The sequence below is a fragment of the Suricata suricatta genome, chromosome 12 (assembly GCF_006229205.1).
Source record: "Suricata suricatta isolate VVHF042 chromosome 12, meerkat_22Aug2017_6uvM2_HiC, whole genome shotgun sequence".
In the NCBI taxonomy this organism is placed as follows: Eukaryota; Metazoa; Chordata; class Mammalia; order Carnivora; family Herpestidae; genus Suricata; species Suricata suricatta.
The window spans coordinates 62,819,657-62,836,290 of NC_043711.1; the positions used below are offsets into that span (position 1 = coordinate 62,819,657).

The 16,634-nt window shown below is 38.6% G+C and overlaps 1 protein-coding gene across 3 annotated transcripts in view; it reads right to left on the bottom strand.

The window, feature by feature from the left end:
* Window positions 1–16,634, bottom strand: part of CFAP61 (cilia and flagella associated protein 61) — a 278,328-nt gene that overhangs the window by 209,626 nt on the left and 52,068 nt on the right. For all 3 annotated transcript variants that reach the window (XM_029918146.1, XM_029918148.1, XM_029918147.1), the window contains exon 8: window positions 13,241–13,400. In XM_029918146.1, coding sequence (XP_029774006.1) covers window positions 13,241–13,400 — 160 coding nt within the window. The remainder of the gene's footprint in view (window positions 1–13,240; window positions 13,401–16,634) is intronic.

Sequence of the window (16,634 nt, forward strand, 5' to 3'; positions counted from 1 at the left end):
CAACATCATATAAATAGTATTATACATTATGATCAAGTGGGATTTATTCCTGGGTTACAAGGCTGGTTCAACATTCGCAAATCCATTAATGTGATACACCACATCAACAAAACAAAAGAAAAAAATCATATGATCCTGTCGATAGATGCTGAAAAAGCATTTGAAAAAATACAACATCCCTTCTTAATAAAAACTCCCGAGAAAGTTGGGATAGAAGGAACTTACTTAAACATAATAAAAGCCATTTATGAAAAGCCCACAGCCAATGTTATCCTCAATGGGGAAAAACTGAGAGCTTTCCCCCTGAAATCAGGGATACGACAGGGATGTCCACTCTCACCATTGTTGTTTAACATAGTGTTGGAAGTCCTAGCATCAGCAATCAGACAACAAAAGGAAATAAAAGGCATCAGAATGGGCAAAGAAGAAGTCAAACTTTCCCTTTTCACAGACGACATGATACTCTACATGGAAAACCCGATCGACTCCACCAGAAGCCTTCTAGAACTGACCAATGAATTCAGTAATGTTGCAGGATACAAAGTCAACGTACAGAAATCAGTTGCATTTTTATATACTAAAAATGAAGCACCGGAAAGAGAAAGCAAGAAACTGATCCCATTCACAATTGCACAAAAAACCATAAAAATACCTATTTTTGCTTCTTTTGTTAAATGTTTATTTATTTATTTTGAGAGAGACAGAGAGAAAGAGAAAGAAAGAGGCAGGAAGAAGGAGAATCACAAGCAGGCTCCATGCTCAGTGCAGAGCCCGATGTGGGGCTCAATTTTATGACCATGAGATCATCACCTGAGCAGAAATCAAGAGTTGGATGCTTAATTGACTGGGCCACCCAGGTGCCCTTTTATTTTTGCTTCTGAAGGTATTTTTAACTTGCAACATTTAGTAGATTATACTTTTGAAAACATTTTCCTTTTTATCCCTGCCTGATCCTTCTAGAATTTGTTAACTTATTGAGTATTCTAATTTTCATGGCAATATAGTTATTTTCATAGGTTCAATAAGAATCTGTCCTCTTTATAAATAGGACATAATTGAAAATATCGGTTATATGACCAAGGCTTTGAATGGAATGTCATACTTAAGAATTATATGTATAGAATCAAATACAACTAGACAGATTTAAGTAAATAAGGTTAATTTTACAGAGCGAATGCTTATAAAGTCCTCTTGGATATTTGGCACTTGGATTACAAGGTTCCCAGCATTACTGGTGAGCAAGAAAAGATATTTTGGATATTCTTCAGGAAGAAAGACATTAACCCAAATCTACAGATACTGAAAGTGAAACTTGGTAGTAAGTTCTTGGCTTGACATTCTAGCCTGAAGAAACATTTAAAGGTCTAATTTAAACTTTCTCATAAAATTCTAGCCAAGCAAGCTCTCTGCTTCTCCCAAGTCAATAGGTGCATTTTCTTCTGCAATGCCAGCAGCACTCCTAAGACACAATGGTGATGTTTAGAGAAAATCGATTTTTCAGCCATTTTGGGTGCTTGGTCACCAGAGCTCTTTTTATCTCTGGTACAGTGGATATTGTCCCCATCAATGACTCCTTCATTGACTTCAGTTACACAGTCTATACATTCCAGTATGATTCTACCAATGGAAGTTCAATGGTACAATCCCATTAGTGTTAAGTAAACCAAGAGAACCTTCCATATTTTCCCATTGAAACCCTAACCCTTTCCCCACTGTTACATTGGTATACACATCTTTATGTCTGGCTATTCAGTGAGTTGCTCACCACTACAGAGCATTTCCGCATGCAAAATAAACTTTTCTCCTTTTAACCAGTCAATTGTCAATAAATTTGCAGTTCCCTGACCACTCAACCTTCAGTTGGTAGAGAAAAAGTTTTTCTTCACAACAAATGCTTTTTATATCAAACAATAAACTAATCAAGCAACTAGAATAGGCACATCAAAACAAATCCAAACAAAATTAAGAAAAAGGATGCCATAGGAATAAAAACAAATAATTTTTTAAATAAATTCAAAAAGGCCACAGACTTGTTAGATAAATCTAAGAGCTAGCTCTTTGAAAAGATCAATCAAACAAAAGAATCTATTTTTTTTAACTTTATTTGAGAGAGACAGAGAGAGAGTGTGCATCTGCAAGCAGGGTAGGGACAGAGAGAGAGGGAAACAGAATTCCAACCAGTCTCCATGCTGTCAGGGAAAAGCATGATGTGGGGCCTGATCCCACTAACTGTGAGATCGTGAAGGAAGCTGAAACCAAAAGTCAGACACTTAATGGACTGAGCCACTCAGGTGCCACAAGAGAGGGCAAAAAAGCAAAGAGGGGAAGACGGAACTATAACCAGGTACAGTAGAGAAGAAATTATAGGTGAGTTCCAGAGTGGGCATATGGAAGCTGGGTAGATCTCAAGTGTCCTAGTTAGAGGCGACAGTAGTGTCCACCACGGTGAAGTCTAGTTTGGTTACAAGCAGTGTCAGGAACAATTTCCCTGCAATGGACCACACAGTGGCCATTACTGGAGGCTAAAGACAGTGCACAGAAGGACTGACTCACTGGGAAACCCAAAGTATTATCTACCCAAGGAGATATCTGCAGCAGTGGCAGATGCCTGTGCTGGGAAGCTGGGCAGAGTGAAGCTGAAACTCTAGGAAGGGGATAAAATAGCATCAGCAAAGCTGTGGATTCCAAGTGAGAATTAGGGCAGAATCAATATAAAGGTCAGGAATGGAGAAATTATTATATAGCTCTGCACTGACTGGAATAAGCTAAAATAATTTTAATTTTTTACCTACAAGAATCACTTTACGCAAGTGATCAAAACAACCATACATCATAAGTAATGAAACAGACTGAAAGTGTGTAATACCACATAGGATGCAATGAGAACCCAGTCCCTTCTCTGATAGTCCTGCCAAGAGTGCACAACTTGAATCTCATTGGGAGAAGACATCAGACAAACACAGATTCCAGTAAAACTACAGAGCATGGGCCTAACATCTTCAAAAGTGCTTAGGCATCATATTCAAGGAAAGACGGAGGAACTGTTCTGAAGTGAAAGATAATAGGGCAACTAAATGCAGTTCATCATTCTGGACTGGATCTTTCCACTATAAAGGGCATTCCTGGGACAGAGGAAGAAACCTGAATGAGGCTGTGGCCTGTGGATTAGCTGGAGGTAACATGTTCAAGTCAATTCTTTGATACTGATGGATGTTTAGGTTTGTAAAGGAGGCTGTCTCTCCGTAGGAAACACACACTAAGTATTCACAAGTGGCTCCATAGGATGTCAGCATCTTATTTTCAGATAGTTTAGGAAGAAAAAAAGTACCTGCAACTTCTATATAAATTTAAGATTGTTTTCCCATTTAAAAAAAAAATAGAAGGAGGAAACAAAAGCCTTGGCCGTAGTGTTACTTCTGTGACTCCATTAATTTCGTTGGTTTAATTCATTACCTCCCAGTGCTCTTCATAGCGCATGTTTCTTAGGTAGTTTTACTCATACTTCAATTCATTTTGCATTGATTTTTTCACAAGAGATTATATCATAATCATTTCCCTTCATTCTTTGTAACCTCTTAAAAGGATGCTACACAGCCGTCCCCTGGATAGACACAAGTTTAGCCATCCCTCTTATGTGTGAGATTTTGGTTTTTTATATTTATTGATTTGGATATTTATTTATTTATTCATTTTTAGTATTATGATTAAGCTTAGTGAATAATATTGAATATGTACCTCCTTACAGATTTAGGATTATTTCTTTAGACTTGCTACAGCTGAAATCATAGAATAGAAACCATTTCTACACTGTATTCTAGAGTATTCTATCAGATAACCTTCATGTCTGACAGAAACTCATAGTGGTAGTTACCAAGGTCCTTGCCCAGGACGAAGCATCTTAATTACAATACACACCCATAACTGAGTACACAAAAAGGGGGAGAAATAAATCTTGGGTTTTAATGTGCATTTCAATTTTAGGGAAGCTGAATATTTTCTCGCATGTATGATACATACTATTTTTGCATAGTTTTGTGATGTGCTTATGTTTCTCTTTTCTCTAAAATATTTCAGTATTGGAACCAGCACTCAACAGAAAAAGGAAGTCTTTTCCCATGTAGAGTTAGATGTATTATATAAATAGAAACAGAAAACCAAGTAAATATAAATAAGTTGTTTATAATTTAATAATTATTATTATATATAATATAGAATATTATATAAACACACATACACACACACACAAAATTTTCTAGGCCCAGGATGGAATCGCTCTTGCCTGAGGTGCCCCATCAGCAAACTGAAACTTGCATTACCTTCGTGTCCCTGTAAGTGTTCCACTTGACCACAGAGGCAATATATCCAGTCAATCAGTCCCCAAAAGCCAAACCAACTCTGGGCCTTCTTGCCCCAAACAAGTCTAACTGTGTGGCCCGAGCCTATCAGATATGTTTTATGTTTCTTTTCCTTGTTCTTTACTCTTTATTCTATAAAAGCTTCTGCCCTATTTTACAGTTCTCCAAAAGGAGACAATCCACTTCATGAAGGGTTAAATACACTTTGTCTTCTTTATTCATTTTTAATAGTATATATGTGTGTGAATATACATATGTGTATATACATACATATGTATATATGTGCATGCATAGTCATACGTACATACGCGCTGAATATATATACACATAACTGTATTCTAATAATTTTTTAATCTTCATATATGAAATGATGTTTTTCTAGAAAACTCTAATCTCCTAAAGTTCATTCAAAAGTTGATTTTTCTATTTCTCTTGAATACACTAATATCTTTGAGGGGGAAATGGAACATCGTCAAAGATGAACCTGAAGTCTGAGCCAGCTTCCAAGAGGACTGTTCCAGGTTTTCCACTAAGCTTGCTATGTATTCCTGAAGACTGAAAACACCAAAAGCCAGAGCAATATGCAGTGGAGAAAAGGCTTGCAAACTAGTAGCAAAATAACTGGCTTTGTGTTGGATGTAGAATTAATACATTTTCCTTTGTTTGTTTTCATGTGCAAAGACTGTGATTTTTAGTAATTGCTTCTTTAGTTGTTTTACTAAGATTAAATTTGGTCCATGATACTTTAAGAGTTGTCAAAAACCCTGTGTAAACAGACACAGAACTCACAGTGACCCCAGTGCAATGGGTGCAGCCCACCAGCAGGCAATTTAATCAAGGGGAAATTCAGAGTATTCACCGCAAGCAATTGATTTTCAAGAGAAAAGTCAGCAGGATCAAACAGCCTGTTGGGATGAAAATCCCCTGAATCACCCCTATCACCGTGTTTTCTAGCAACTAAGTCCTGACTCCATATAGCGTAATAGCCAAATTACTATAATTATCCTGCAACACAAGTGGCATATCAACATTATTTTAAACGTGGATTTTTTTGCATAATCTTTCATTATTATCATTCATCCTCCCATTTGGAAATGGCAAACAACAAACTGTGATCTACCCCCAAAAGAAGAAAGGTCACCAAAGAGAACAAATAAAAGGGCTATTTACATGTGAATATACTAAGAGAGATGTGTTTTACAGTCAAATACACTCTTGAAATTCATTAAATGCTTCTCCCCTGCATCATAAATATGGGCAAAACAGACATCACCTACTGAGAAAATCAGCCCAGCACATAATGATCATAACGAACATAAATAAAACCACTTTTCTTTCAAAGACTGCAAGGCCCTATATAAAAATGTGTTTGTATTTCTACCATCATGAAATGAATCTGACTGGCGGCGAGCATGCCAGTCCTAATACACGTGCTTCCCAGTGCCGCAGGGAGAGTGTGAACGTGGTACCAGTCATCTTGCTCTCTGCACAACAGAGTTCCTATCTGGGTGCCGTCACTTGTCGCTGCAGGTTGAAAGGCATTCAAAAGGACACCGAAACCATATATGAATTAAGATGGAAAATCAGCAACAGATTTTGTTAACTACAGTTGACCCTTAATAAAAGGGGTTTGGACTGCATGGGTCCATCTACATGTGGGCTTTTTTGTTTGCTTTGTTGTTATTGTTTTTTTATAAACACAGTACAGTGCTGTAAATGTATTTTCTCTTCCTTACAATTTTATTTATTTTTATTTTTATTTTAATATTTACTTATTTTTGAGAAAGAGAGATTCAGAGCGCAAGCAGGAAGTGGCAGAGAGAGAAGATGACAGAATCTGAAGCAGGCTCTGAGCTGACAGCACAGAACCCAATGAGAGGCCTGAACTCACGAACTGCAAGATCATGACCTGAGCCAAAATAGGACACTCAACCAACTGAGCCACCCAGGCGCCACTCTTCCTTATGATTTTAATAAACTTTCTTTTCTCCAGTTTACTTTATTATAAGAATGTGGTATATAATATATATAACATATAAAATATGTATTAATCGACTGTTTATGTTATTAGGAAGGCTTCCAGTCAACAGTAGGATATAAGTAGCTACGTTTCTGGAGAATCAAAAGTTTTCCCTAGGGGAGCAGACAGAGCCCCCTAACTACCATGTCGTTCAAGGGTCAGCTGTAATCAAAAAGCTCACCAAGACTTTTAAGGCAGTGTTCCTGACAATAAAACTGGGCTTCAAGTTGGGCTTATCTTCTTCCTGGTGTGTTACCAGTCCAAGGTCTCCACTGTAAAAGTATACACTGTCAACCTTGGAGATAATCACATGAGCTGGGCTTAAGTCTGGTATTATATTTGTTTTATCAACATCTCTAGCAAAGCATTAGAACTCACATAATTAACTCTAAAAATTCAAAGTTGGTAAGAGTGGCTAACGTGTTGAAATAATGCAATTTTGTTACCTTCATATATCAAAAACATATTAAGTGGTTAAAAAAAGACAAAAGTCAGGTTGTGATAAGTATGAATTGGTATATCAGGCTTCGTATGAGCATCAAGTAGAGCCGACTTTGCTGCCATTATTTGCAATATGGATTTAGACTTATAGTCTTGGCCACACGGCTCCAGGGAGCTATTAACATAGGACCCTAAGTGTTATGGCTGAATTGTGTCCCCACAAAATTCATATATTTAAGTCTTCACCCCCAGTATCGCAGTGTGTGACTATATTTGAAGACAGTGTCTTTAAAGAGATAATTAAAGTAACATGAGGTCCTATGGGTGGGCCCTATTCCAACATCACTGGAGTCCTTATAAGAAGACTGGGACACAAAAGGGACAAAGGGAAGAACATGTACAGACATGGGGAAAAGATTCAGCACCTACAAGGCAAGGAGACTGGGGTCAGAAGAAACTAATATTGCCTACATCTTGATCTGGGTTGGATTTCTAGTCTCCAGAACTGTGAGAAAATTACTTTTTCTATGTTTAAGATCCCCAGTCTGTGGTACTTTGTTAGGGCTGCCCCAGCAAACTAATACAGGCCGAGTAAGTCACTAAATAACTACAGAATGTACTGGGTGTTTCAATACTGTTCGGAGATATATAATACAAATATTTTGGCAGAAATACTGCTAAGCTCTAAGCACAAGTGCTTCATCCATTTTTGGAATCCATGTTAAAAGAAAAGCAAAACAGAAGGCAACTCAAGCATATGAAATGAAACATTAGGAAGAGAAGCTAAAAGGCTATTTGACATACCATGAAGATCTGATTTAGCCATTGTTTCTTAGCTTTGACACTAGAAACTAGTTTCAAGTATTTCCTCCTCCTACAGAGAGAATCTCAGGTAAGAAGCAAATGGAAGTCCAATGAAAACAAATTTAAATAAGACATAAAGAAACAGGGACACCTGAGTGGTAGAGTCAGTTAAGCACCCAATTTTTGATTTCAGCTCAGGTCATGAGCTCATGGTTTTTGAGTTCAAGCCCCGCATCAGACTGTGCACTGATGGCTTGGAGCCTGCTTGGGATTCTGTCTCCCCTTCTCTCTGCCCCTCCTCCACTTGTGTGCATGTGCATGTGTGCTCTCTCTCTCAAAATAAGTTAATTAAATAAAAAATATTTTTAAAAAACCATTTCCTAGCTAAAAATAACTTTAAAACATTTCAAAGGTGGGGTGCCTTGGTAGCTCAGACAGTTAAGCATCCAACTCTTGATATCAGAGTCATAAGTTCAAGCCCAACATTGGGCTGAGCATGGAGCCTACTTAACAAAAAAAATTTTTAAGGCAACATTAGTATGTTTTATATGAAGATGTTATGGAAATCGTATTTTGAAGGGCCTTTTAAATACGTACTAGGCAACACTCTTGGTTACAAGGGGCTACACTGATTATTCTTTTGAAAGGCCACAAATCTGCCACATAAAACTAAGTTTCTCCCTGCCAAGAGCGTATCTGTCCCATAGAGATTCCGTCTAGTGGGCCCTGGGTGCATAATGAGGTTTACAGATCTGAACCTCGCAAAGGTTCTTTCATTTCTTTTTTAAGATTTTATTTTTTAAAGCATTCTATATACCCAACGTGGAGCTCAAACTTAATAACGCTGAGATCAAGAGTCACATGCTCTGCCAATTATGCCAGCCAGGTGTCTCTCACAAGGGTTCTTTCAAAACAGAGACCCCTGCTCCCCAGGTCACTCCAGCCTACATGACAAACAAAAGTTTGGCTTTCTGCTTATTTACTTTATTGTTTTTTAATTTTAACTAGTAAATGTGGCAATGGCAATACAGCTGTGGAAATGAAGGCTGTGCCCTCTTTTGCCTTATGCATCACCAAGAAGACTGCCAGCTCAATTCTGATTCCAAAGTTTTTACTGTGATGATGCAGAGAATAAAAGACACAGCTTGATTTTCAAATGCTGGGTGGGGCCAGCAGTGGGGCCGACTGGAAAATAATAGTTTTGAGCCATTTTATTGTTACTGAAAGAAAATACATACTAAGCTATCAGGCATCTGCAATGTCGTAATGCATGTTCACTAAGTTTCCAGAGAGTCTTAGCATCTGGGGGATCTTAAATCTCATTTAGTACAATTTTTCACATAAGAAGAAAAGCTTTTTGTAAACACCTGTGACTGTTTCTTTACAAATTCTTCCAATACTGGGAGCTTGCTATTCCTAAAGTAGGCTTTTCACTAAACAAACAAATAAACAAACAAACATTTACTAGAGCTTCCTTATATTGGTAGAAAATCCGTATCCTTAGACTTTGTTCCTATAGGTCCCAGTTTAAGTCCCAAAGTTTAGTAGATAACAACCAAAATTGACAAGTATGTGCAATAGGTTATAGAACCAAAATAAGTAGCTGAAAAATGGAAACATATACAAGTTATTCAAGTAAAATGCAAATTGGGTGTGTATGGTTAAACTTTTTAGATCTGACAGAAACTGTGATATGACTGAAATAAGGACTAGGTGGCTGATTATAATGTGTGTAAGCCTCTAAAGAGGGAGGGCCACTCTACTAACTTAAGAATGTTAAGCCTTGACATTAATCTGCTCAGAAGCATAGAGGCTGGTGTGATACTGTGAGTTTCACAGCTGGCGGGGAAAGAGTAGACCTTGGGTCAAGGATATGAGAACAAGTGGTTATTTGGGGAGGTGATTCCAGGAAGCACCAGTAGAACGGTAAGGAAGGGAGAAAGGGAAGAAAAGGCAGTTAGCAAGCACATGTCATTATACAGATTACCACTGTGGAAAGCTGGAACTGAATCCCATGGAAGAACTCTGGGAAACAGTATAAAACTAATGTCTCAGAGTTATCCCACCTGAGAAATGAGGGAGCTGGGGTACTTATACCCCAACTCCTGGCAGTTGTGTAAAAATCAATGTTTTCACAGCTGGTGGGAAAAGACTAGACAGGCAGTGTCCTGGTGTGGGTTCCCTTAGAAGCAGATCTTGAGTCAAGGATTCCGTTATCACCATTTCCTTGGAAGTTGACTGAGAAAGAGGTACAGTGGGGCAGGAATGTAAGACAGGGGAGCAGAGGCTGCTCCAGGAGTGCTAATTTCCTGGCACTTCCTGTCTGTCTCTTGCCTCCCACAGTGGCCTCCCACAGTTCTGGCAAATTCTACAGACACACAGGTGAAGACTGAAATAGATGGAAGTTGTCCAGAGCACAACCACAGTCACACACACATACACACACACACACACCCCTGAGGAAAATGGATAGGCCACTGAGAACTTGCTAAAGTGATAACTCAGTACATAATGTGTTAAAGTAAAGAAAAGCTGATCGTGTATCCTGTGTAGCAGACATGCCACTGGAGTTTACAGCCAAAGCCATCCAAGATAAAAAGACACCCTGCCAAGCAGAGTGGGCTGGGGCTGGGCTCGGGGTCCCTCTGCCCTGATGAGCTTTAAAACCTTGCCTGAGCTTGGACAGGAATAAAAAGGAAACAGTGTCACCTGCCTTAGACCCTATGTCAAGTTATAGGGATAAAGTTAGATAATATATTTGGCAATCCTTTGAAAAGTAAAAAGTACTAAACAAAATACAAGGAATAAGGCACAATGATGTGTGCTCATTTGAAGCAAGAATTTTAGTTCATATTTTAGAGAAATTATATTTCTTTTAACTTGAGACTTTCATCAGAAAAACAATGAACAGTAGATCATAGCACATTTAGAATTTTCTCTGGAACCTCATTCTTTGTTGTTGTTGAAAGAAGATGGCAGAAAAATGTGTTGATGACTCTTTTCTTAGATATAATAAGCTGTTGATGATTTGTGAATCCATCCCTGAGTTATTTGGAAGCCTATAATAGGGCTCCCTGATGACAACTTCATAATCATCTTTGTATCAGTGAACATAAAGCTGGATTTTCAAAAATAAACAAGGCTCAGAAGATAACAAGAGAAGTTTTCTTATTTCCTTTAGATAAATAATGTTAAGTAAAAATATTAAAGGTGGTAGAGAGCAGTAGGGCTTCCTTCAGCTTCCATCTCTCTGTGGGCTTTACGATGTATGCTTTAAAGTCCAGGGTTCAGGGCACTTGGGTAGCTCAGTCGGTTAAGCCTGAGGTCATGAACTCATGATTTGTGGGGTCAAGCCCTGTGTCTAGCTCTGTGCTGACAGCTCAGACCCTGGAGTCTGCTTCAGATTCTGTGATTCCTTCCCTCTCTGCCCCTCCCCCACTCACACCTTGTCTCCCTCTCCCTCCCTCTCTCTCTCTCTCTCTCCCTCCCTCCCTCCCTCCCTCTCAAATAAATAAAGTCTGGGGTTCAGCCTAAATTTTGAATTTTGTTGTCCCCATAAATTTCTAAAATAGGAATCTTCCATTCATTCTATGTACAGAATATCAGTAGCCTCAGGGCTACTCAGGAAAACACTGGAAATGACTTTATCTTTTTAACTTGTTTTTTATAACAAGTTAGTTATAACAATAGTCATGCGCAGACAGAAAAACAACAAATGTTTTGAAGACTTGTTCTGTGCTTGGCACTGAGCTAAGCACATCATGTAGATTCTAACATCTAATCCTCCCAACAAATTTTTGGGTTAGGTACTATTTACACCTCCATTTTATACACAAAAAAATCGAACCATAAAGTCTATTTAATGCCTTTTAGAAGAATTTATGCACTTGAAAGTGACAGACAACTTATGGTTCAGGATTGCCTCATGCAGCAAAGTGCATATAACACTCCAGTATCTCTTTGCTGAGAAACATGGGCAAGCCAGGCTTCACTACTAAAAAAAAAATAATGGTCATGGAGGGGAGCACTTGTGGGGAAGAGCACTGGGTGTTATATGGAAACCAACTTGACAATAAACTATAAAAATAAATAAATAAATAAACATTAAAAAAATTTTAAAGATGGTGGGGCAGAGAAAAGGAGGACAGAGTGTCAGGATTCACCAAACTTATTTCTGTGGTAGATTATGATTCTGTTGAAAAAAGTGGTGTGTAAGAAAAAAAAATTTTTTTGTTTTAAATGGCCTCAAATCTTTCTTATAGGAATAGTGTTGTCATCAGTCCAAAGAGGAAACACCTTTCCATCTGTGGCTTTATAACTTCTCTGCAATGAGTGTGAACACTCAGCTAAGCTCCATACATCCATGCACTTGGTTTCCCATTGAGGGGATATGATCAGCCAAAAAGACACCTGCCATTGTTAACACTGACAAGTCCTTTGCCACCACCCAGTGGGTTCTTCTTCCTATTTTTCAAAAATGTTTATTTATTTTTGAGAGCAAGAAAGACAGTGTATAAGCCAGGGAGGGGTAGAGAGAGAGGGAGACACAGAATTCAAAGTAGGCTCCAGGATCTGAACTGTTAGCACAGAGCCTGATGTGGGCCTCAAACTCATGAACTGTGAGATCATGACCTGAGCCGAAGTTGGACACTCAACCAACTGAACCACCCAGGTGCCCTCTTCTTCCTATCTTTAAACAATCTTAATATTATCTTTCAGACATGACAAAGCAGAGCAATTCAAAATGCCCTGATTTTTCATGGAAGACTCAAGTAGGTGAAAGTCCAGTTGCAAAGAAATAACTATCACTCACAATGATGGTCAACATTTACTGTTGAGTCTGCTCAACACAGAATAAAGCCCTTGACATGAGTAATCTCAGCAAAACTTCACAACTCACCTATGTGGAAGGTATTAATATTATTTCTGTCTTACAAAGAAAGAAAAATACTGTTAGAGAATGAATTAACATACTCTTAATCTGTCTGATTTATGAATGGGAACACTTTACCTGCAAAGATACCCAAGGATGCAGCAAGACCTCATCAAAATACCAAAGTTTGAGTTACTTAATTTCACCTCATGAAGAACTTGATACAGACAATATTTTAAAATCATTATTTTAAATCATATGGCTAGAAATAATTTAAGCAAGTTAAAAATGACTACTTGCAATAGACTTGTACTATATAATAGTTTGTCAAAGACACAAACACAAAAGCACTAATGGTGGGGTTAAAACTTAAAAGCATATAGAAATTCTCAAGTTACTGAATTGAAAAAAACACTTATTATATTTTGTGGTGTGTGTGTGTGTGTGTGTGTGTGTGTGTGTGTGTAAAATGCTGAAATACTACCAGTTATTTCACAATGAACATTCTGAAGGCAAGCATTCTGAATTTAGGGAAACTTAAGCTATAGGGCCACCATGTCAAACTGTAACTGTGCACTTATGACCATCTGTGCTCATGGATTTCATTTTCCATGGAAACCATACATTTAAAGGGACTGGAGAAAAAGATATCAAAGAATCCGTCTAGTCACATCACTCATCAAAAGGCACAGTTGTGTAGAAGGCATGGATTTAGTTCCCAACCTGTTCCTGTGATAGCCACTGTACCTTGAGTTCCTTCAAGGCTTATATCTGAAAGTGGTTGCAGAACATCATCAGGGTGTGGGACGCAGAGTCCATGGAAGGGCCCCAAGTCAAAGCATTCGTGCAGGAGCTGCATGTTCACTCTTGAGCACACACTCATGAACCCGACAGCTACACCTTCCACCTGAAACATACAAAACATCTCATTACTTTATCAAACCCCAAATGCATTCTCATCGTAAAATTTCCATGAGCCCACAGCACACTGGGGCAGTTGGTAACTTGGCAGGCACTTCGGGATATTTAAGGGAGCGAGTGGTATCTTCCTTTAGAAGCTCTGGTTTCCAGAACAAAGCATGGCACCCATAATGTGCTCAAAAAAATGTCCAATGAATGACCATTGTGGATAACCCCAGAATGGATATGTAACTTGGGGAAGTTGCTAGAGTTCTTGAGGGAAAGGACATGTGCCCTCTTTGTCCATGCAGTGCCCCAACCTGTGCCATATCCTTTTTATTATGCCACTGCCAGCCCAGCCTTCCTGTCCACTTTCTTCTCCTCCACCAGGCACAGTCTTGGTAAGACCAGCCAAGTCAGTTCCAGTGTCCATCCAACTGACCCTTGATGTAGAGATGTTCACGGTCACCTACTATTTATCAGATTGGAACTTTGATTTTCTTGAATTTATTCATTTATTTGACTGGATGGTCTTATGGGGAGGAGAAGCGAGCACAGAGGTTTCGCGGGGATGTTAGAGTGAAGTAAACTTGCAACACTGCCTCAGGCTGTGAGTCTGATTTGCAAATACATCACCTCGTAGCATCCTAACAGATACCTGGTTCTGACCTTTTATGGTCCCATGATTTTAGGCCTCTGATAATGAATACACATGTGGGAAGATAAGTGTGACAATGTGACATAACAAGAAATACATATTTGGTCTTCATCCCTGGTTCCTGGCACAAAGCCCCTAAAATACTTGTCATTTCCTGAGAGAATCATCTTTTGTTTTTTCTAGGAAGCTCCTTTCAGTAATATCTGTTTATGCTAATGAGGGGATTCCTGGAGAATGGCTGATTGTCAGAGAAAACAAATATGTGATTGACTGGAGGGTTGGAACTTTCAGAACCATCCCCTGACCTCTGGAGAGGGGAGAGTGGCTCCAGGTGTAGTTTTGTCACCAGTGGCCAATGGTATATATAATCAGTCCTTAAGGGAACTGCCATACAACCCCCTAAACAGTGGGAACCAGGAGTTTCTGGGTTGGTGAACACAGAAGTATGGGGAGGCAACATGCCCAGAGATGACATGGAAACTCAGGGCCCTTTCCCTGCACCTTGCTGTATGTATCTCTTACATTTGGCTGTTCCTGGGCTGTATCTTTTATAATAAATTGGCAATAGTAAGTAAAGTCTTTCCCTGAGTTCTTTGAGCCATTCTAGCAAATTACTGACCCCAAGGAGGGGGCTATGGGAACTCCTTATTTCCAGCCAGTCAGTGAGAAGTATAGGTGACACCCTATTTACCAGGCAGTCTTAGGGCCTGAGCCCTTATCCTGTGAGGTCCACACCAACTCCAGATCATGTCAGAATTGAATTATAAGACACCCAGTAGGTATCTAGGGACCTGAAAAATTGGTTGGTGTAAGCAAAACCCAACATATTTGGTATTAGAAGTGTTGAGTCGAGAAAACAAGTTATTTCTTTAAAAAAATTTTTTTTAATGTTTATTCAGTTTTTGAGAGAGAGAGTGCATGGGTAGGGGAGAGGCAGAGAGAGAGGGAGACACAGAATATAAAGCAGGCTCTACACTCCGAGTTCTCAGCACAGAGCCCAGTGTGGGGCTTGAACCCACAAACTAACTGTAAGATCATGACCTGAGTTGAAGTTGGCCACTTACCCAACTGAACCACCCAGGTGCCCTGAGAAAACAAGTTATCTCATAATGAGTTATTAGCTGATCTGCACCTATTATTGGTACTGATACAAATTAAAGAAATTTAATTATATTGTAGTCTGCATTGACAAATATCTGTGATTGAAATTCTTTATGGTATCCCTTCAATAATTCTGAATGTCATTCTTCCCTGCAAGAAAAGCATTTAAAATTTTAAAAGAACCATGGACTGAAGGGGGAGGGGGGAGGGAGGGAGGGGGTGATGGTCATGGTGGGGGGCACTTGTGGGGAGAAGCACCAATTTGACAATAAACTATTATAAAAATAAAAAAAATAAAAGAATAAGAGGAAGCAAAAAAATAAAAGAAAGCAAGAGAGAATGCATAGTTCTTTAGTTAACTAATCTTTCTGTGATAATTATTATGTTGTGTATATATATAACTATGTATGCAAATATATATACACACACAGAACACACACACACATATACATATATATATCAAATTGCTATGTTGTACATCTTAAACGTATACAATGTTATATATAAATTATATCTCAGTAAAATTAGAAAAAAAAAGAAAACTAAATTGTACATAAATCACTCCTCCTGTTAATTATAAGATGGGTTTTAAGCAAATTCTGATTGACTGATTTGACTGACAGGTCTTGTAGAAACCAGCACTACTAGGTCCAACCTTCGAGTGTTTAGGCTATATTTCTTGAGACAACCACTCCAACAGGAAGTAGAACTCATCACAGGCATTCCCTAGTCCCAAGAATGTAATATCCTCCCATAAATGTATGCCAGAGAAAATGGTTAATATTTTAACGTACTGAAGCAAAAAATTGAGCTACAACAATGCTCCGTCTTCTACATGATGCACAGAAAAATTAGGCATTAAACTGTTTGTTCTCAAATGTGTTTTCTGGTTGAAAGTAATTTGTTTTCAAACATGTGTTTGAAAAATAAATGTGACTGCCTTTGTTTTCTCCCTATGCTGAAATATAAGAGAAATTCTTAACAATTAATTTTTCCACGTGTACTCTTTTTTATAGCCCCCCTCCCACGATACTAGCTGTACAAGGCTGGATTTACACCGCTGTCTTATAAAGCCATTGACACTTTAATAAAAGTCCAAAATAAACATTTTAACTTTTTCCCAAATAACAAGTGATTGTTTGTCTTGTTTGCACTCATGAACAAAGGCTGCGTAGCCACAGTTGTCTGGCCTCTCTGTAATTTTAGGCCCAAGACTCAGCAGACGCTGATTAACCAATCCATCTACCATATGTGCAGAAAGAGACGGCCAGCCTCTCTCTCGGCAGGGAAAATTGGCATCCATCTTGGTTCACATGGAGATGTCCTTCTAATCTACAGCCACGCTGGCGCAACGAAACTTCGATGGCCTAAAATACCTTTTGCTGGCTTCACAGCGAGCTGCATGTGCATGATAAGAATGTATTATTTATAAGACCGCTGTTAGTAATGAGCTATTACACTAATGGCTCATTGTGTTTGGAA